This window comes from Acanthochromis polyacanthus, chromosome 21 (assembly GCF_021347895.1).
Source record: "Acanthochromis polyacanthus isolate Apoly-LR-REF ecotype Palm Island chromosome 21, KAUST_Apoly_ChrSc, whole genome shotgun sequence".
Lineage (NCBI taxonomy): Eukaryota > Metazoa > Chordata > Actinopteri > Pomacentridae > Acanthochromis > Acanthochromis polyacanthus.
In genome coordinates, this window is record NC_067133.1 from 25,419,197 (window position 1) to 25,442,107 (window position 22,911).

Consider the following 22,911-nt stretch of genomic DNA (forward strand, 5'->3'; position numbering starts at 1 on the left):
GAGCCAGCAAGCGGAGACACAGCCCAGGAACCCGGAGCGACCCCCACCGACACAGCCAGAGCCCCAAGGCCCGCGCAGCAGAACGGACCATAGCAGACCCCCACGGCGCCCCACGGCGCCCCACCGGCCCACAGCCCCACCTCCCCCACAACCCGCCCCCCCCCCCCCGCCCCCAAACCCCCGCCCCCCACCATGCCGCCCCCCACAACTCACCCCCAACACCCCCCCTCCGCCCCCCCACCAGGCCACGCCCCCCCAGCCACATCACCCACACCACCCCTCCCACCCCCAAATCCGGGAGACCACCCACTCACCGGAAAACAGCACCAAGGGACCGGGCAACAGCACTGCAAGGGCAAACAAGCCCAGCCCACCCCTGGCTGCCCAGAGAGATGCAACCCTGAGGGAGGGAGAGGAAGGAACACTAGCGGAGGCACAACAACCCAGGCCCTCGGGCCCGGCAGGGAGAAGCCCCGGAGATCACGCCAGTAAACCTATTGTGATTTACCCTGTTACTGAGTTCACCAGTTCCCCAACTGGTGAATACTCGCCCTGCACCGTGAATGTGACCCACCCAAGTGTATATACAAGTGTGTGTGGTGCCTTAAGATTGGGGGTCGGTGAGGCAGAGCAGAGGGTAACGAACCCCCCCTCAGTCTCCCCGCAAGCCCAAAATGTGAATGTGTATGTGGTGCGTTAAAATTGGGGGAGGAACTGTCAGGGTGGGGGCATAGACGGGGGGCCACAGTACAACACTGCACTGGGGCCTATCCCGTCTAATGACGTCCCACCCCATAACCACCCACTCCCCAGGTAGTGTGGTGCATTAAAATTGGAGGGGAATTGTGGGGTAGGAATAGTACCTTTCCATCACCCCCCCCCCCCCCCCCCCAAGGGATGTGTTGTGTGCCCTATGTGTATATTTACAAGGTGTATTGTGCGAAGCTAGTGAAGTGAATTAAGAGGAGCAATCAACTTTGCCCCACCCTGCCAGGCGGAGGGAGGTGCGCATATTTGGTACCATGAGGCTCACATTACTGGCTCTGATTAAAATATCAAAAGAAAAAACGATGGAACGTTCGCGACAAAATTTGGTACAGATTTTCATTTACCTCTCAGTGGTAACTTCAAGGACCCTTTTGTGTCTTCTCCAGCACCATCACATTGTATGTTGGTTTACAACAAAACAAATGGCAGTCCCATCATCATCTTCTACTTCAGTTAGTATTGAATGCTACTTGTACAAGTTGCATGTTACCATCACAAATCACCATGACAGCGATGGTAGATATTATACCTGGTAAACATCAGCATGTTAGCACTGTCAGTTTGAGCACGTTAGCGCTGAGCTCAAAGCATCGTAGTGCTAAAACACAGCCTCACATCGCTGCCAGCTCCTCTGTAGAGAGTCAAGCATATACAGTCATAGTGTGATGACAGATCGTCTGTTTGGTAGCTGTAGGTCTGTTTGCATTTCCCCAAAATGTTGTCTCAGGTCAACCAAACAGGTGGCTTCATTATGATGTGATATATTTTTCCGTATTTCATTTGCTTCCCAAATGTTAGGTATATGAATGACCTTGTTTTTTAAGCCAATGAAGCCCAGTGAAATTATTCAGCCTTAAATCACATCAACTGCTCAAGACAAAAATGTTTTAATAGCATATTAGAAAGGGATGCTATTATTTATGTGCACAATGGGGGTCTTGGGAGGTCATTAGAGCAAGCTGAGTGAAACAGTAAATAGGCTTCTGGCAAAGTCAGTTCTCTTTCTCTTTCTAACAACCCTGACATGCCAGCAGGAGGCCGGGCTCCGGTTCAATCAGCATCTCACAAAACTCAATCGGCCAGTCTTCAAAATGTGTTGGGATAAGCAGCAACATGGAACAAGTTGCAAACCAAGATTAAAAAAAAAAAAAAAAAACACACAGGAAAATTCAATTAAGCTTGAGCTGGAAGCATCTGATAAGTTTATGGAAATTAAAGTTTTATGCAAATCAGTTGTGTGCCTGGCCCGGTGCCACATCACAAGGGGCTGCACTATATTGCATTCATATTAATTGCCTCAGAAAACTGAGCATCGATGCCTAACAAGCCAAAAAACAACATTACTGGAAATCTAGAGTGTATTCCAAAAAAGAGATTTCATCTTATCTTCTCTTTCCTTACACCTTGTCTATTAAAACAAATAATAATAACCATCTCTGTGCTTATTTGAAATTACTCCTTCCTATACAGCGCTGCTGCTGCTGTCACGACTCCAAACACCTTTGCTTCACTGTCTGGAGACATCAGATTTATTCTGGGGTTGCAGTGCTTATTTAAACAATTTTTTTTTTGATTTCCTAGATGACTGGATGAAGTGTGTGAGCTAAACCGCAAGTACTAAATACACTGCAGATCTGAGAGCAGTTCAAGTCTCAGAGCACACTGACATCTTGTGGACAATAGAGGAAACACCAAGAACAGACACTGCATTGCACAAACGTATATTATTTTACTTTGACGCTTTTTTCTTATTTATACTTATCTAAACTAAATAAAAATCATTTTCTGTAATGTCATATTGAAATCATCTTCCTAGATAACACACATGTGATATTTTCATCTGTATTGATACACTGTACACTATTACACAAACAAAACAACAAGTACATTAAAACAGAGTTCCTTAAACCTGAAAAAATGAAACTTTACTGATCCACTGAAACAGTAGCAAAGACTCATTGATATTTGTCTGTTTAAAATTTATATTTATGAGTTGAAAAATTGTCTTTGAAGATATGGCAGAGTTCGGCATCAGTGAGCTTTGGTCAGTGTTTCCTTTGGACACTGATTGGACAAATGCTACCTTGAAATCGTGGAACTGGCATGTGATTGACTAGAAGAAGTCGTGGCAGCACTGAGCTGAGAGAAACCACTCTGACAAGACTCCAGACTGCTCATAGATCCCCTAGAAATAACAGAAAAAAACAGAATGTTACTTCTCAGGCATGATATAACCTCATTAATTACTGATCAAATATTTAAATCCCTGCAAAAAATAAATTAAAAAAAGCAGATGGCATGTTTGACAAAAACTTCCACACAGAAAGTTAATATCCAGGAATATCACAGCTCAGATATTTTAAAAGAAAACCCACACAAGAGCAATGAAAGACAGCTTTGCTATCGTACAAAGAAAACATGGGGAGGAATAAAGCTTGGCAGAATAAATAAACTGACCTGAAGTCATGGGAGGCCAGCACCTCGGTGTAGTACATGATCTTACACTTGTGGGAGGAGACCTGCAGAGAGGCCAGTACATCATCCACACGAGGCAGGCTGGAGGCGGCACAGGCTGCCGAGCTGTGAAAGCGCCACTGGAGGATGTAGAAGCCGGGCCAGCGAGTTATGTGGGAGCCCTGATTTAACGGAGGATATCAGTTTAGTGATGGAGGATTTTGATGACAAACCGGGGGAAACAATGGCAGGTTAAAACAGCTGAGAAGAAGAGATCAATGGAAGAGAGATCTGAATTATTCCGTTTTTGTATATCCTCACTTGCACACTCTCTCCCTCCTTGCAGATGAGGGCTTTCTCCACCATGCTGTAGTCCTGGCCCAGCACCCAGCTCTTGTCTATCAGCTGGGCATTAACAGTCCCCAGGGAGGTGATGCTGTGGGCTCCAGCATCTTTCTTTGGAGGCCTCTTAGAATGGTAGATATTAAAGAACACATCTCCTTTAGACACATCAAAGTCCCAGGTGATGACGGAGGAGGCCTCTGTGATCTCAATCAGCATCTGCAGGAGGATGTAAGGAGATTAAAAACACAGAGCAGGTTGTTCATCACATCATTTATCCTTGGCTGCAAGCATGCAGTGCAGAAATGGTCCAGCTGGTGGCACCCTAATCCACTGCATAATATCTACTGTGTGTAAAAGAAAGGTTGATTTTCTCACTTCTTGATGAATACTTGGTAATAATCAAGTTAATTACAAGTAGACTTCACCTCATACGGAGCTCCCTTGAAGATACTGGCACCCTTATAGATGGAGTCAGTCAGCAGGCAGTTTTCTTCACTCTCCACTTCCTCTGCTGTCCTGTACAGAGATTTGGGGACCATACCGCCCTCAGGGACGTCACACTGGAGAGGGCAAAACAAAAAACAGTCAAGCTCAACCAATAACTAAAGCAGCATATGCACTGGCTTTTTTTTAAAACAAAAAAAGAATTGTAAAGGAAAATAATGTCACATGTAACAGGGTTTCAATCACTTTCCATGTGTAGGTTTTGCTCAAAGACACCCTCTCTCAGTTGGTAAATGTCAGAAGCTGTGTAACTTAGTCAGTTTATAAGAAATTACTTACTTAAATAGCACTATGGAGCGTACAAATTAGATAGAATCCATTGACAGAGCTTAAAACTGATTGTATAATGTAAAACGGTTTACTGAACAAACACAATGACTTGCAACTCTGTTAAGAATAACTTGTGTGCTGTGTTTGAGTCAACTGAGGTGAGCCAGCTGTTGACTTTTCTATTGCTAGTCGACAGTAACATGCAGCAGGCATCCAGTCCATCATTATATAGCCAAATTAGACACATTCTGTCTTCTACATTTCTAAAACTGATGTTATGAAGTAAGACACACACTGTATTTCCAACTAGTCACCTGATACTAGTGAATTGATTCCAATAGCTGGTTAAATTTTAAGTTAAAATGAGTACAGACAGCAAAAGAGACATGATTGAGCAATCAAAACATAAGCTAAAGGCACAGTAACCACATTTCACTATCTCCACTGTGAATACATTTTCCATTTACAGGTCGATAGGCTCAGGACTTAACCTCACCATGCAGTCTCCTCGTAGGAAATCAGGGATAATTCCTCTGTCGATGTAGTCCACTAGGCCTCCTGGGCCCTGGTAGTCATTTCCAGCATAAACGAGGAACTTCTTACGAGTATTCTCATCAATCAGGGGGCTGACCTGGAAATGAGACACCAATAGTCCTCAGAGAACATGAAAAAAAGGAAAGAAATCCAACAGGGTCACTTACTATAAGCTCTGAAAGTCAATCCATGATCAATGAATTACTCATTCATGAGAAATAAATGGGTTGCCTGGTTGATTATGCTACTGAGCATCCATGCTTGCATTTTGTATTGATTTTATCATCTTAATAGCCCAGTCTCATTACCATTAGTAATTTCATTATCTATTTGTCAATAGTTTGTTGTATCTTTCACATCTGCAGGAAGCAACTGTTCTAGCCCAGACCAAAAATCACTATTATTATGTATCCACTGTGTACTGCTTAAGGTACTTTTAGTTTGGTTTTCATTTATTTTTCTAAATCTGTATGCCTATATTACTACTTATCTTTATTTCCCTGCAGAATGGTATTTCTGTTTGACAAACAACACTACTGCATACTGCTACAGGAATGATAAAATGTCCCCCAGAGAGATCAATTAATTCTTTTCATATTGCACCACTATAATTATCTTTATCTGTCAATATTTTATTTTTGCTTTCCTCTCCATTTTCTCTCCGTTTATCATGTGCCTGTTTCTGCAGTGTGAACGGATTGCACCCAATTATTTAGGATTCCAGTCAATGTAATCTGTTTCTGTACTTCAACAACCAAGTGATTAATTAACATCACATTAATGGCGGCACATCAAAAGTGAGACATTTATTCTCACCAGGGTCCAGAGCACAGGAAAAACTCGAGGAGCTCGCAGTATGAGCAGGCGACCCAGAGTTTCAGGATAGTTGGCCTCAACCACCTCGATGATTCTCAGCAGGGCTTTTACACCTGGTCGCCACAGGTGACGCATGTTCAGGCCCTCCAGATCTACCAGGCAAGTCCAACAGCTGAACAACACATCAAAACAGACAGCACTTAACTATATACAAGCATGTTCATACCTGTTTCCTCATTTGCCAATGAAAAAGCAATAGGTTAATAACAACAATAACATTTGGCACCTGATGGGTCGACCAAAGACTCTGGTATTCTCCTCACAGCGCCTCAGTCCCTCCTCGTTGACGGACAGAATCTGTGTCACATTCATGGAGTTGGTGCATTATTTCAAGTGAACATGTGTTAAATGAAAATGACTATGTTTATGGGTATATCAAGTCATACATGTGGCGTATGTATTCATGTCACCTGTCTTAGTAGCACCTCTTCTCCTAAAGCTCGTACCAAGCCCTTAGTGTCCATTTGACCCAAACGCAAGATATACAGAGGACGGCCATCTAAACAACACACATACAAACAAGGACTAAACACAATGATGCGAACAGACTTTACAACAAGTCAGTATCTATATATCAAAATACAAGGGAACTTAACGGAGTAAAAATGTTTCTTTTGCCCTGGATCCACCCTGTTGTTTATGTAACATTGGGATGTACCATTAATTTACCATGTGGACATTCAAAGGGCACTTTCTGTGTTCAAGTCTGAAGTCTGACCCGGTGAATCAGCTGAGCTGACTCATTTCCAGACATGGGAGCTTTGACAGATGGTTCTCAGATTTCACTGTCAATAATTAACTGGCCCTTTCAACCTATGTGGACGTTATGACTACAAAAGATTAAATCTGTTTGCCTATTTACACTTACTGAGAAGTGTTCACTTACACTGTAGACAGACGTCACAGTGTAAATTTTAAGCCATGAAACAGGGAGAAAACAAGATCAAATAGTCAGTACCTCTATCATGGTGATGCCAGCCTCCACTGTAATAATCCTGAAGCAGTTGTGGGGGCTCCCATGTGTCTAACAGGAAATCCACTTGATGTTGCTTCCTCCAGGTAAGTGACTGGCACAGGAACTCCCTGGCCTTTTCGAGATTGAAATCCCTGGCCCTGAGGAAGCGTAGTACATGCTGATCCTTTGGAATCTGTACAAAACAGGCAGAGGTCAAAACTCCAACACACTGGTCGGTACAGGCAGAAAAAATGAAAAATAAGTGTCTTCACCTTCAACAAATCTAGGTTTGTTACTTGGTTACTGTAATATTTAGTGTATGTGTATTCACTGTCAGCCACAACATTAAAACCACAAATAGACAGAGCGCATAACCCTGATCATCTTGTTATAATGTGATGTTTTTCTGGTGAAACCTTGGGTCCTGGCATGTTACTTTGACATGTCCCACCCACCTAAAAATTGTTCCTGACCTAGCACCCACACCACATACACTACAAACGAACACAACGAGGAGGAGGAATAAACCCAGCCTCCAAACTCCCCAGATCCCAATCAAGTCAACATCAGTAGAATGCATCGGAACATTCCTGATGCACTGAGGTCCAACCCAACAATCCAGAGGACCCAAAGAATCTACCGCCATTGTCCCAACGTGAGACACCCAGAGGTCCGGTGTCTATGCCCCGAAGGATCAGAGCAGTTTTGGTGGCACAGGGGGGACCAAAACAATGTTAGGAAGATGGCTTTAATGTTATGGTTTATTAGTGTCTATCTGGTACCAGTAAAACTGACTTTAGTGTTGAAGCAAGAACTGAGAAGAAGCTTGTTTCCAGGTCTTAAAAATGAAAGCACGCGGTGCATAACTACACAAACAGCTCTTTAGTCAAAGTAATTGTGTTTGAGTATATGTGACCTTGCCCTTGTGATTTTCCTGGAGCCACTGACGCAGCCGAATAAGACAGCTCTCTTGCAGAGGCGTTAGATCACCAAGGTAACGTCGAATGTAGTCAGCATCCAACTTGTCTGAGGGCCAAAACACATTTACAGCGTAAAGTTAGCACATATTGCAGGTATCAAATGGAAACGCCAGGCACATACTATGTACACACTAGAATGCAATGACGAACTAAATGTAGAGCTCCTGTTTTTACGCGATACTTAAAATGTTAGCTCTGTTTGGTACAGTTCCATTTCACTGACACTACTGTTGTAAAACTAAAAGATCGACCTAATTTTCCTGCAGTGATAGATATCGTCGTGCTACTGTAAATATACTGTATACAGTGTGAACCAGTCGTAGCGAACAAACTGACACATGATGCACATCTTTTAACATCACACTTGTATTTTGCGTGTTAGCTTCTACTCTGTATTTTATTTTAACTAATGAGTGCACACTGACCATCAGGTGAACTGGCTAGTAGCTCTGTGGGACCAGCCGGATCTTTCCTGGACAACCCAGCTTTAGCACTGTTCCCTGGGATGGCTCTGGCAGCAGAGGGGGCCGGCAGCTGGAGCCTCGCTTTGACACTACCAGAGACAGCAGGGAGCGTCCAGCGAGGTATGGAAGTTATTCCTTCTTCCTCCAGCTCTCTGAGGTAGTACTCAATAATTTCTTTACCCTACAAGAATTGAGGGAGATCAATCTGAGCAAATGCTGAAAACAAATTTCTTGAGTTCCTATTTCCATAAGAAAAAAACATATAGTGCAAATACTACATATTGTATCATAGACAGTATAATTTCATATGCAAACCTTTTTAATGCTGCTACCATATTGTTTCATCGCTATCTTCTCTGCTGTGCTCTCAAAACCAAAAAAGGACTTGATATCAAGACTGGCAGTCTGTTCAAAACACGTCCAGTCCTCATTCTCTGGATGAACCTGCAGAAGTGGAAAAAAATGTCAATTTAGACAAAACCTGGCATATTATTTGAGACAATAACACAGTGTGGTAAATATAAAAGCTGAAATTTACTTAAAAACAAAGCATCAACCATATTATATTATTAGATGATCACAATATTAACTGCATCCAAGTAACTCATTCAAAGTCTTGCACGTATTAATTTGGTTCATTAGATGTTCTGTGAGCATAAGGTGACAGAATTTTAATTTTATTTTAAACTGACATCCTAAAAAGCAGAAATTATACTGGTGGTGAGGTTTTTCTGTGAAAAAACCACGGCTACAATTACATTATAGCAGTGACTCCAACTGAAACAACACCAACTTTAAAAACGACTGTTGGCAATAGCTGTTCAGCGCCTGGAGCACACTATGGGAGGAGCACCTAAAATAAATAATTCAGGCATTGCACATTGTGCTGCCTTTTGGAAATGCTCTGTGCTATCTAAATAGCACCCAACAGTGTAAAAAAGCAAACAATAAAAGAAAAGTTCAGCAACAGAGTAATGAACCTTTTATAGCCTCTTTCTTCCTGATCATCTGATCATCAGGTGTGATGTGAGACTCACCGTGTAGCTGCAGGACTCATGGATAATGACTCTGTTGGAAAAGGTCTCATTGTGGACCTTGATGTGGAGTGTCCTGTTTTGGCGGTTCAGAGTGTTCTTTTGGATGAAGTACAGATAGTCTACACCTGCAATCTACATGAGGAGAGAATCAAAGATATAGTTTTGTTGGATTTTTAATTAAACATTTATAAACACTGCAAATTCAAGCAATCTGAATCAACACTGTGAAAAAAGTACCGCCTGTCTACAAGCTCTCTGGCATTCATTCCTATTTTTTCTCTTCAAAACAAATATTCCGATAAATATAGCAACTGTTCTGATTGTGTAATGGCCTTTGTACCCGTTTGAGGAGTCGTGGGGCTTCAATGTCGATCGTGCAGCGCCTCTCCGTCACCACCACTGATCCATCCTCACTTTGGCTCTGGTTGATGATCTCGGAGTCCACAAACACTGAGATCAAATGGCACTTTGGAAACCTCCTCACATAGGCCTGAAAGGAAGAAGTGAATCATGATCTTAAGACATTTACATAAGAACACCGTGTCTCGTTTTTCTCCGATTGCCTTTTCATACGGTTCTATACAACCAGAGCTACCTGGTTGTACAGAAGACATTTGACTTTGTCTTTGCTCTTGTCCTTTTCTGTACGAGGCAGCTCAGGAAAGCTGCTCAATTACACATAGGTCATTTGAATAACAGTAAACTACAATTAGAGATGCTCATTCACAGGACAGCGTGTAATTTGCAGCACATGATCTCTGTGAGAGGCTAGGATACATTTAATAGTTAGTTGCTTGAAGCATTTATTTAAATGCATATTAAAATTTTATGTGTTGTGCACAGCAACAACCTGCACTTGTGACTGGTTTTACAAGCAGCATTTACTGTGTTTTACTGTCCACAGAATATGACCATCTGTCTGAGTTGGTTTCAGCAGGGATCACCTGTCAATATTGATTGAGCCACCGAACAGGATCTGCAGTAATAACCTTGTGTCTATGCAACTGGCAGCAGTAGAGCTTCTAATGACAGACTATTGATAGTAACCAAGGGTAAGGAAGGAACTACTTTTATAATATAGACAGCCGCATATGTAATGCTTGAACGTCGCTATTTCGAGGACCTGTCAGATGTTCATGAAGTATGCAGTAATTCAGACTAGTTATCAAAGACCCTACATCTAGATTGTTCTATAAAACTCACAATGCAGCATCATTTTTCAACAGATTTCTGTCCAAACCACACAAACATCCTAGTTGCATTGATGCAATGAAGCATATAAGCAATCCAATCAATCTGAAGAAATTATTCACTAAGAAAATTAATGAGGAAATGTTTCCTTTGCTAAACAAGCAGCATTGACTGGTGTTGTGTAACAGACACACAGTGGACCAGAAACAATACGCTCCCTGATTGCAGACAAATTGAAATCTTCGTCCTGTCTATTCCTCTCAGAGTAATGAACATAAGCACATGATGGGGGCTCCAAATATAAAAAGGCCAATCTGTGATGTTTTAGACTCAGTGGACCTAGAAGGCTTTGTGCAAGTCAAACATCACAAAACTACAGTTTCCTCTTTTTCGTATCACTATGTTCCCCACTGGCAAACTGATACCGACTTAATGACAGTGGCTGTGGAGAACAAAAAATGTTTTATTTCCTCCTGAATTCTACAAGTGTCGACCATTTACAGGTAGCTGTGTAGTGAAGCTATACATGAAGCGATCCAGTGAATTGCTGATGGTCCCAGGAGAGTCATAAAGAGGTGTCATGAAAGGGACAACAATGATGTCACTGCTTATACATTCAGTAATATCCCGGCTGGTGATGACGACTGTTAGCCAGAGCAATAATCGTCAGTGGCAGGATCAGTCAGGGACTAATAAGAGAACTCGGAGATAAATGTGAGTGGAGGTGGCGGCAGAGGTTTCGTCAGACTAGTCACTCTCCTTTATGCTGTCGAGGGCTGAATCTTCTCAGAGGAGCTGCTATTTAGTTTGCACAAAAGGCTTGTTTTAAGGCCCGTTTTTTCATCAACCTCCAGTGAGACAGCAAGAATTTTAGCCCTGCAATGTTTCAAGTGTAGGTGTGAGCCATACAGTATATTGTGTTAACTTTGACTGTGTGGTGCAGAGCAAAGTGTCACCGCGGCATCACAGTCATTACCTCACTGTGAGGCTGTTGCATAAGGATTTGGCTTAATATGTAACCTCAGAAGACAAGAAACAAACACCACAAGCAGAGTGTAAGAGTGGGCGAAATCAGACCGCCTCTCATGGAAACCCATGTACTGCACTTCTGTCCTAGTGTTGCTTTCCCCTGGAGTTCCATTCTTATGCGAATGTAAAGCAGTGGGTTGCAGGTGAATAAAGTAACACATCAGAATCGTAATGAAAAATAGTCCACTCTAAGGAGAAACCAGTTTATCATAGGGTGAGTAGCTGCTTGGAAACTGGGATCTCTGTTGCTGTTTCAGTGCATCTCCTTTGCATAAATGTCCATTACTGCTGGACAACAATCAAAATTGGAGTTATATAAATAAGATTTCTGCTGATGAACTGTGTTGTTATCTCATGGTTACATCATTTACATTTTATCAGTGGTCAACAAGAGTAAGAAAAATGGTTCCAGAAATTCAAGTTATTTACTAATAGCTATTTTAAAAAACAAGCTTGCAAACTGACTCAAGGGCTCCTGCCCTGTTACTGAGCTCCACACAATGACAAGAAAACATATTTACACCCGAGGCAGTGATCTGAGAAAAAGGTGAAAGCCTTATATAAGCTGTCTGCAACTACAGTACTCACCTCCATAATTAACTCAAATGGATGCTTGTAAATCCGAACAGGGGACTGATACTCCTGTACCATGACTGCACCTCCCTTAGCACCAAACTCTGCTGAATAACAACAATATGGCAAAACACAGGTCAGTATGTGGAGAACTTTACGTTCTCCCAGCTGAGCAAAGGTCAGTGAGGATTCCCTGTGACCAGAAACTGGACACAGTCAGCAAAGAAGAAGCAGAAGAATGCAAAAGAAGAACTTTAATGCGAGTTTTAATTGATACTCAGCATCATTAAGCGAATAAATCAAGCAGAAGTTTGTAAATCCGTCAAAACATACGTGATGAAATGATCAGAGACAAACAGGGTCCGAAGCGAAAACAGTTGACTTACATCAGAATTCAATTCCAGCCGCTTCACTTCGGATGCTTCACTGTATCTGTGTGTCCATACTGACAGGTGAGAGAAGCTAGACAGTGTTTTTCCAGCATTACAAAGCGCAATATATAAAGTACTCCCTTTTTCGACAATGACTGCGGAACCACTGGTTAACTCCACCTCTTTCAGACAAGCAGGAAGTCAGAGGGACGCTGAGGTCAGCTGAGGGGCTCTGTCTATGGCTCTCGCCACGGACTTTTTAAAAAAAATTTATTGACAAAAATATACAGAGCCTCGCTCATAGATATAGCCTCGCTGATGTACAAACATTGAACACACTCTGATTGTACTGAACAGTTAAGTAGTAACACGTAAGGCATACAAGAAAAGCAATGCGAGAATAACTTGGAGCATGGCAGCACTTAAAACAAAAGATTTTTGGACAGTTCAGTTTACATTTTTTAGCAAGAGCAGAGTTTATAAGTTTCAACGAGGAAAAATACAGTTTAAATTCGTTTATGAAATGTTCAAAGCAGGGATGGGAGTCTCTCACCACGGACTGCGGGGCATGAGACTGAAGATCGTGGAAAACCACCATTTGGGCCCCCCACACTGGGAGCAGTCGCAGACCATGACCACCGGGGGCGCCTGGTCCCACCCTGAAATCCACAGGACCCACAGAAGTCACTGCCACAGGACACCGTGTTCATGCCCCACTGGGTCAGAGGAGGTATAGCAGCATAAAGGAAACCAATAGAATATTAAAGCTGCAAGCAGCGATGGACGGGTCCTCGCATCCACGCTGGTCGTGAATCCACGCACGTCCACCAGGTGGCGCTGTGACTGAGAGTGTATGTCGGCCTCTGAATCGCATCTGGACCAGAGTCCAATCATACATTTAAAATTTCAGCCAGACTGTAGCATGTTCAGAGCAGTTATAGAGCATTTCCTGTCTATCCACCAGGTGGCGCTGTAACTCAGAGTGTATTTCACACAGTGGATGTGATGAGGGTTGGACTCTGATCACTCATGAAAAGTTTCAGGCTGATTTGATCATGTAGAGGCCAGTTATACAGCATTTACTGTCCCTCCATCAGGTGGCGCTGCGACTGAGAGTGTCTGTTGGCCTGTAGATGTGATCAGGATTGGATTGTGATCACACATGGAAAGTTTGAGGCAGATTGGAGCATGCAGAGGAGAGTTATACAGCAGTTGATGTTTCATGGCGAAGCATCAAAACGCTGATGGTCGCCATGGCCACGCCATTTGGCTTCTGGTTAAACTTTTGATAACTTTTCCAAACCAAGTCCTGCTGTGTGGACTGACAAAATTTCAGGTCTCCTGGAATTATCCCCTAGGAGGTATTAACTCTCAAAAATGAGAAAAATCATCAAAAATCTCACAATTAATCCAAGATGGCCGACTTCCTGTTGGGTTTAGGACATGGCTCCAAGAGGCTTTTTGTGCGTCCTGATGTGCTCTATAAGCCTCCCAAATTTCATGGATGTAGGTGAAACGTGCTGGGGGGGCTGTTTGTTAAAAATACTGTAGGGGGCGCTATAGCATGTGCAGTGCCGAGATGCATACAGTGTTGTTCCTTGGGTCAATGGTGATGTGTGTGGTAATTTTTGTGAGCATTGGAGTATTCCTAACCTGTCAGAAAGGGCTTTGTTTTTCATGGCGATATTTGGTTGCTACGGCAACAGCGTTACATGAAATGTCACACCCTTCACAGTGTGTGATTGTCAAGAGGTGAAGACTCGACTGACCAATTTCCAGCATGATATCACCAAGTTTGGGGCCATTGTACCTGAAAATATAAGGCCTTAAACTTACTATTACCAACAGGTGGCGCTATGACTTTTTCAAAATTTATGAGTGTGGATGTGTTCAGACTGGACCTGGTATCCAGCATGTGAAGTCTGAGGCAGATAGGATGTTGTTCAGCTGAGATATGAATCGTTAAATTTTCATGGCGAAACATCGAAATTGGTTTGGCCGCCACAGACACGCCCTTTGATGACAAGTCACCATTTTCACTGGGATGCATCATCAATGTGTTTAGGCTGTTGTCACTGCATTTGAAGTGAATATGATCAACTGGGTAACAATAGGGCATGAAAGTGTAAAAGATGTCTATTTCCTGAAACCACAAGGTGGCGCTATGACTGTCAATGAATATCCCTATGTGGATGACATCAGGACAGGACTGTCATCATACATGTAAAGTTTCAGGCAGATTGGAGCATGTTGAGAAGAATTAGACACCACTTCCTGTTTCATGGCGAAGGATCAGTTGTTTGAGGCTCCGCCATGGCCACACCTTTTGGCTTCTGGTTGAGTTTTTGATAACTTTTCATCAGAAAGGTCTGGTGCATGTACTGGCCAAATTTCAGTTCTCTCAGACTTATCCACTAGGAGCTATAAATTTTGACAAATGTACAGCAAATTCAAGATGGCCGACTTCCTGTTGGGTTTAGGGTGTGGCTGTGATTGACTTTTTGGTGTGTCCTGATGTGGTGCATATGCCCACCAAATATTGTAGCTGTAAATAAAACATTGTGGAAGTTGGCCTAATGACCACTGTTTCAATTTTGCAGGTGGCGCTATAGAGCCATTTTTTCACACATATGCGCAACTCCCATAAAATATCAAATTTTTCGCCAGTCCTGATGTGCACGCCAAATTTCACGCGTTTTGGTTCATGATAAGGCCGCCAAAAAGGCAAGTCATTTCCCGAGGAGCGATTAAGTTTGAAAAATTTACAGCAAATTGAAGGTGGCCGACTTCCTGTTGGGTTTAGGGCGTGGCTGTAATTGACTTTTTGGTGTGTCCAGATGTTCTGCATATGGCCACCAAATATTGTAGCTGTACATGAAACATTGTGGCAGTTGGCCTAATGACTACTTTTTCAAGTTTGCAGGTGGCGCTATAGAGCCATTTTGCCACGCACATGCGCAACTCCCATAAAATATCAAATTTTTCGCCAGTCCTGATGTGCATGCCAAATTTCACGCGTTTTGGAGTATGATAAGGCCGCCAAAAAGCCAATTTACTTTACGGGAGAAAAAAAAAAAAATAAAATAAAAAAAATAATAATAATAATAATAAACCCTAGGGTTTCAATAGGGTCCTTGGCACCGCTGGTGCCTTGGACAGTCGGTGCCCTGGCACCGCCTGTCCTTCGCACCCTCGGTGCTCGGACCCTAATTAGGCAGGTGGTCATAATGTTATGCCTGGTCCTTATGCACAGAGTAGTAATATATTTCACCACTATAGACCCTTTAATGACCCACGTCACAAATGATGTCACAGCTTTAGCTGGAGGCAAAAGAGAAACCCGCGGCCGTGACCGAAAGGCGAAAGACTGAGGGACTAGGCTCTATCAACTTTTCTAAAATGTCGTCCTGCTGTGTTTTTGGATGCCAGAATAGGAGGAGTGACATTGGCGAACGCAAATTAAAGTTTTATAGGATTACACCGAAAACTCGTGCTCAGAGGGAACGCAAACAGTTGTGGTTAAATGCACTGAGGCTAAAAGACTGGACAGAGACGATCAGCTGCAGTCAATTCCAGCCATTTTCAGTACAAAAAATCGCTAATATTCTATTTGTAAATAAAAAACATGACGAGAAATACAGGGAATATTGGACGCGCATCGCGAGGTGCATTTCCTTGAAAACGACCGATTCGTGGAGTATGTCCAAGGTTGGATTATGGCCGTTTTTTGTGGAATATTTTCATCTGTGTGTAATAATGAACCCGGAAATGTGAGTCGCGCTGTGTACGTTAAAGCCGTGTACAGAGAAAGGATGGATGGATATTCGTTGTTTGTCGGACAAATGTGTTTATATTACCCGCTGTGGTAATCACATCTGAAAGTGGTTTATACCGGCGGATTCGTGAGAATCTAAGCTTTCCATCGGCGTATAGTGTTTATATAATCGTGTTTGCAGCCTTCGGACATTCTTTAAATTCCTATGCACATTAGTAAGTGTACCGCCGGTGATACACTGAAGTTTAACGGGTTAAAAATGCTCGAGTTTGCAACGCAAACTCCCAGCGCAAACTATATACTCCCAGTCCCGCTTGACTTCTCGCTCTGCTTTTGCCTCCAGCATAAGCCCCGCCCACAAAAAACGTCACAATGTTTGTAAACAAATAAAGGGTCTATTAGACTTTAGCTTAAATCATTTAACCATTTAAATGTGATGTTCAACAAGTGCATTCAAATCTGACACTGTCCCATAATAAAAGATGCATGTAAATCATTTTAGTATCTGACCAAATTAAAGTGAAGTGAAAGTCATTGATTAAATATCCTCTGTGATAAATGCTAATGGGTTAATCGATTTTCTAATTTCTGTTCTAGTAACTGCTGCGTCAAGTAAACATGGCAGCAAATCAGGACCAAATATTCAAACATGTTTATGTATTTTCTGCAGGAAGACCTAAGCTCTTAACATAATTAGCTTTATATATACAGGGTGTCCCAAAAAAATGTATACACACTTTAAATAATTGTAAACCAGGTGTTTATTATAATTCGTTTAATTTTCAACATGTAAAAAAATTTACAAACGTCATTCTATTGTTTTGTCACCGCCTATTCTCAAACTGATGTCCGTTCTGGTCCAGACACTGCCAACAACGCGAAGCGATGGAATAGCACACATCATGAAACAATTCCCTTGGTATTTGCAAGCATTGACGTTCAGTGTTTGCTCTCAATTCAGTGACTGTTGCAGGTCTCATTGCGTAGACTTTATCTTTTAGGTATCCCCATAAAAAGAAGTCTAGTGGTGTGAGGTCTGGTGAACGTGGAGGGTATTCAGCTGCTAAAAGGTGTATGCATTTTTTTGGGACACCCTCTATATATACAATTAATAATTTTCTATCAGCATTCTTCTCTTGATTTGTTTGCTTTATAACTGAATAATTTTTGTATTGCTCACAGGTGTCTGTGAGAACAACCTGTTTCTCTTGGACGCACATTTAGTGCCTAAGAAGAATTTCATGACTTGTCAAAGGTTACCTTTTATAGGCACACACAGAGAACAACAACAAAGGAAGAACTTTGATATTCTACCTGGAGTTTTAGGTTTTGTCTGACCAGCTCACATAAAGAAAAGAAAGCCTAGCAATGCCAAAGTTCTTTCATAGTTGGACCACAATCTAAATTTTCTTTACATCTTTCTTTGCTTTTCTTTACATCTTCCCCATACGATCACATGAGGTGATGTTCTGCTTCCTGATTGCTCTCTTTTGTTTGTCTGTTTGTTTATTTATTTTTTAAAATGGGACAGTTTGTATTAATGTACATTTCCACATAAATACGAGAGATTGTAGCCATACGGCTAATTTCCATCTTGAGTCCCATTGGCAGAACAAAGATAAAGAAATTACAGTTAACCTAAAACAATAACTGAACAAAGACATGCAAAAAAAGAAAAACAAACAACAAGCAACAACATGTAGTGCACATAACAGACAAAGACTGGGGGACCAAGGCAGCAACCGAGCAGTAAATAATTCACATGGACACATGAATATATTGCACTGTTGTTATTGCACTGGTACTGTATTCTTGATATTTTCTAGTAGTTTGTGATGTACCATTATTTTCAAATTTTGTAGTGTGTGCACGACTGAGATCAAAGACAATATCTGTGAAGTTAGTCCTTATGTTGGTGATGCAGCTCGAATTCAAATCTGTTAGGATTTTAAAACTCTTACAGTCTAAATATGGCCTGAAGAAAATGAGTAAACTTTCAATATAACAATAACTCCATCAATCACGTACTGTTGTACATGTTTTGATTCAAAAACTGATTACAGCAGTGACACAGACAGATTACATTGAGTTATTTATTGATTTTTGACAGTACACTTTATACAGTTATTGAATGAAGCTAAAGAGTCCCTTTCAACACTGGTCTCCCGAATGTTTCCATGTGAAAGTCAAAGAGCTACGACTAAAACTAGGCTTTGTCTGAACATGATTTTCTCTCCTGATGCTTATATACTAAATTTTAATGTTTGCTTTGATATTTTCAGTTTGTTTGTCCAAGCAAAGTGCATTAATATGTGATAGTACGTCTGCAATAAAACCATTTAAACATTTCAATGTCTCCAATATTTTCCTTTGTTTCCTTTGAGGCTTTGGATGCGACTTAAATATCATCACTTCGGTTTATATTTTTTTGTTGTTTTTTGTTGTTTTTTTTTACAGTGAGACAATTTAAAGCAATGGTTAAATGGCAAAATGTTACTGTAAATGTCACAAAATGACAATTATGTGAGCAAACCGGTCATCTGGCTATGTGAAAGGGAGTCCAAAAGTCTGAGGCGATCTCACAAATATTTCATATGTTAATGTAAACCTAGAAATTATGAAAAATGTGAGGATCACTGCACCTTGAATTACTTATTTGTTGATCTATGCTCCTGAAATTGCCCCCAGGGACAAATGTTTTCTTTTTTTTTTTTTGTATTGTTAAGAAATATTTAAAAGACAAGAAATTACGTGTAAAATAAAGAAGAAATGTTTAAGTTCCTGCACTGTTTCTCAGTCAGCAATCAAGCGATAATGTTCTCTTCCATTAGAGCAGCAGTCAGACGGTACTTGGCTGAATTTGAGCTACTTATCTGATTTTTGTTCAAGTAAACCAACTAACAGCTATTGTTGATCTTTTACAATTATATCTGTGTCTAAAGTTTCTAATAGAACATTGTTAAATAAGTAGCAATGTGTTAATGAGAAACATGGTTTCTGGGCTAAGTGAAGGTGTCAGAAGTTTAAGTTCTATTACAAGCTAAAAGAGATTTTGTGAGGAGAAAACCATGGCTATACTGAAGGTTTATAAGGGGACGGTTTATGGCTTTCAAGTGATGGCACTATCAAAAGATCAATGCATAAAGACATAAAAACGGCAGCAATCACAGACAGGTAATTTGTTAAATTGCTAACAGAAAGCTCCAGCCTGCAAAAATCCTGTCAAAAGAAGGGTGTATGTAGGGAGCCTAAGTGAAATAATTCAAGTCTGGGGCCTCCTCTGGTTTGCATTTTTGTTTAGAAATACTCATTCTGCAGAAAGAAAATGAGTCTGTGCACGTCTTATAACTTTGTAGAATGACAGAAAGACCAAAGAAGATCAGAAAGTACAGATTTTAATGGACTTCTCTCCACAGTCACATGACCTCAGCCCCATCAAACATTTATGCATCCACATGAGGACTAAGTCAAACATTCCAGATGTTACTGCAAGCTCTGCAGTTTGTTGAGCTAAACTCAGCATGAATGCAAAATACAAGTATCTTTTCCTTTCTTTAATCAACTATTCTACATGTTTCCTATATGCCCTGTGTTAGCGTGACTTTGAAAATTCACTTTTCCAAACTTGAAGGTGTCATTGACAAACATCAACAAACCAAAACTCTTTTGGAGAGAGAACTGATTGACAGGAACACCAATGAGCACTGCAACATGTCATCCATAACATTTATTTGCAAACTGCATCTTCTCAGCCTTATATTTGCCGTCCTATGGAGATGCAGCTGGTCTCTCATTGAGTCTCCTGAAGCAGCATCTGGGGGGGTGAATTCAAAGCTTCTGGATCTGGCAGCCTACAAAAGGCGCTGGAGTCCAGCAGGGGACATCCTGAGAGAGGAAAGAGGAGTTCAGATAAGCTATTTTTTTCCTAATCAGCCTCAGGCACAAAGAATAATGTTTCCACGGAGCACGCTGTTCTCACCAACTGTCTCTGCAAAAATTTGGATAAAATTGTACCACCTTTGTTCATTCCGGTCTTTTTCAGAAAATACCACGAAAGATGTGACATTTGAGCTCTTTTCTCTGTCTGATATTCCTTTGTCACGCCTTTCAAAGTTTAGGCCTTTACAAAGAACTGTAATTTTTTGACTTGATGGTGAAATTAGATAGAAAATGAAATTACTACGAGTATAATTAGAACAAAAGGCCTTGGTAAAACAGGGAAATGACTATATAAAATCACAGCTTGTACGTCAAGACTTATCCGTCTTTCCTTTCCAAAGATTTCTTCCTCTGTGGATGGTTCAGTTGTTTTCACCCAAGGTTGAGAAGTTGGTGTGTCATTTCCATTCATTTTATACTGTAATTACGATGAAGTGCCATAAAAAGCATCCTTGACTCTATTATGACAAAGATGATTACTGAAATTCATATCCAGCTGTATCCCACAGCCCAGTCGAAGACGATCACAAACGCAATGACTCATCTATTCCCTGCGACTAAAATAATCACCTACACTCTCAGATGTTTGCCGTAATAGTATTCTGGCAGAGCTGAATGTGAACACTGAAGTTTACTGATTGCCTCCTTGGAGCTCGCCTCATCACCTCTCTGAGCTCATTCTTCTTTTTAGTATCCTCTTAGCTCTCCTGTCTAATTAACTATAATAATGACTAAAGCATATTGGATATATTTCTGCCCTGAGCGCTGCCCAGACTCCACCACCACTCCGCACACCTCAGACACTGTTGAGTTCAAACCTCTGGCAATAGAGATTCTGCAGCCTTAAAGCACTTTATTCATGCATTGATAATCCAGAGCATAAATAAACCTCTTTTCATCAGGGACTGTAATAAAAGAAATAATGTGAATAGATAGGAGCTGTTAAATAAAATTGTAAATGACCAGCATTATAAGATTTGACTCATGAATAAAAAGACCCAATTCAAAACATGAACCAAACGTTAGTTGTGGCTCAAGAGATTACAGCCTCATTTGGCTCCTGAAATTTCTCCTTTTGTTTCTCCTATGAAGGCACCTGAAGGAAGGAATCAGTCTGAATTAAAATGGGGTCCATGTAAGAAAAACAATAATAGACAGAGAGGTGAGTATTTGATCTGTATTATCTTCTTATTGTTGGAAAGTAAACAGAGAGAAAGATCTTGTTAAAAATCCCCAAGTTCTCAGAAGGAGAAGAGATTAGCACTGTTTTAAAATGTGATTTCATTAGGCTACATTTGTTTTTGTCGTAAAAAGATTTAACAAGAGAAGTTAACAAACCTTTTATTATTCACTTAGCAAAACTCACAAGTCCTGTTTGTTTACAAGTTAAGTTCGTGGTTAATTATTGAGATTAAATGTCTTGAATGGCATATAAAATCTGAAGGAACATCAGCTCAGTTTTACAGTGGTTGTTCTGAGATTTTAATAGTCTTTCAGTGAGGTTTACTAGATGTAACACTCTTGTTTTCTAAGATGTTATTAGATTGGATATGCTCGCCTAAAATACAAAAAAAGAAAAAAATTTCATCAGTCGTCAACAACGTACATTCCCAAATGGAAGTGGATCTGAAGATTAGCAAACTGGTCAGATGAGATGCTACAAGGAACGAGCGTGGGCAGTTTAAAGCAATCCAACCTCTGCCAGCTCCTGAGAGGGATTTTTTTCTCCTCTTTGAATGGGAAAATTGTAGGTTAGACAGGATGCAATGGCAATAATGTCAGGCTGGGTAAACTCCATTAGTGTGCAATGACCTTTTAAATCCCACACGGCTCCCTCACGAAGGCCGTTGTTGTTCATTTACCATCCACTTGAGGTCCTCAGTTCATTAGCAAAACTGGGAAAAATCAGCTGCACATCATATGCGAGCATAAGTTCACTTTTGCAAAATTATGGAGGTTAATGAAAAATTAAGAAAAGAGAACATCATAAAATAAACTGATATATTATGCATTGATAAGAACATATAAAATCATTAAAGTTTACAGTGCTCCTGGTGCCCTCTCAGCAGGTGTGAGTCAGTGCTGTCTGGAGAGCATCAAGCTGACACACGAGAAAAAAAGCATCTCAGCCTGCTGCTTCACCACACTGCCAGAATAGGATTAAAATTCAGAGCATCTCCAGAAAGTCTCTCAAGTGTCAGTGTAGTGAAAGACAGTGTAGCTACCATGGTGGAGATCTGACTGTGGGACCCGTATGCAGAAATGCAAAGCCTGTCAATAAAATGAAGGTCAGAATAAATCACATAAAAACAATCGCTCAAATGTGTTTTTTCCAGGGACTGTTTGATGCACTTAAACCTGACCTAGTCGGAACAGCAAAAAACAAATTTCCATATCACCGCCATTCAATACAGACAACAACACAAAGAAAGTAATTTTGAGCACAGCAACAAAAATACTATAAATCTGTACAGCACGAGCAGAATCTGCTCTTTCATACGCATACAGAAGCACCACACTGTTCTATGAGCTGTCATAACCTCAGGGATTTTTTTTTTGTTATTGGGTATTTTATTGCAGTGGGAAGAAATCCTGTATTTATCTAATTCAACTGGTGCAATATAAATGCAATGTCTGAGACATGCTGCTTGCATTTTTTTTTTTTTAACAACAGAATGTTTTCTTCCCCTGGTCTCCTCCACCCACACACACTAGCCTGTACATTAGCACCACGCTTTCTGCCCAGTACACTCATGAACCTAATCTTAAAGCACTGCCGGTGAGGAAAGGAAAACAAACCAGAGCGAGTGTGAGTTTTGCTCTTGGTTGATAAAAATAGAGTATTG

The 22,911-nt window shown here is 41.1% G+C and overlaps 1 protein-coding gene across 2 annotated transcripts; it reads right to left on the reverse strand.

Annotated features, from left to right (window-relative positions):
• Positions 1-1,631: 1,631 nt before the first annotated feature.
• Positions 1,632-12,537, reverse strand: LOC110965307 (SEC14-like protein 1). 2 transcript variants are annotated; one of them, XM_022214304.2, is made up of 16 exons: positions 12,367-12,537; positions 11,996-12,084; positions 9,528-9,677; positions 9,188-9,319; positions 8,466-8,594; positions 8,112-8,331; positions 7,623-7,732; positions 6,710-6,899; positions 6,162-6,250; positions 5,978-6,048; positions 5,692-5,863; positions 4,838-4,972; positions 3,993-4,127; positions 3,544-3,783; positions 3,226-3,404; positions 1,632-2,953 (listed from the first exon to the last, which is right to left on the reverse strand). In XM_022214304.2, the coding sequence occupies exons 2-16, from the start codon at positions 12,056-12,058 to the stop codon at positions 2,848-2,850; spliced, it is 2,121 nt and encodes a 706-aa protein (XP_022069996.1). In that variant the 5' UTR covers positions 12,059-12,084; positions 12,367-12,537; the 3' UTR covers positions 1,632-2,847. The 2 variants fall into 2 exon arrangements, with proteins under 2 accessions (XP_022069996.1, XP_022069995.1); XM_022214303.2 differs by having other exon boundaries at positions 11,996-12,087.
• Positions 12,538-22,911: the final 10,374 nt, after the last annotated feature.

What these genes read in the sequence shown, in the direction of transcription:
- LOC110965307 (XM_022214304.2), bottom strand. Translation starts at nt 12,058, where the DNA reads ATGGTACAGGAGTATCAGTCCCCTGTTCGGATTTACAAGCATCCATTT. An exon ending in ATGGTAGCAGCATTAAAAAG is followed by an intron (nt 8,332 to 8,465) that starts GTTTGCATATGA and finishes CAATTCTTGTAG; the next exon opens with GGTAAAGAAATTATTGAGTA. An exon ending in CTGGCCTCCCATGACTTCAG is followed by an intron (nt 2,954 to 3,225) that starts GTCAGTTTATTT and finishes TGTTATTTCTAG; the next exon opens with GGGATCTATGAGCAGTCTGG.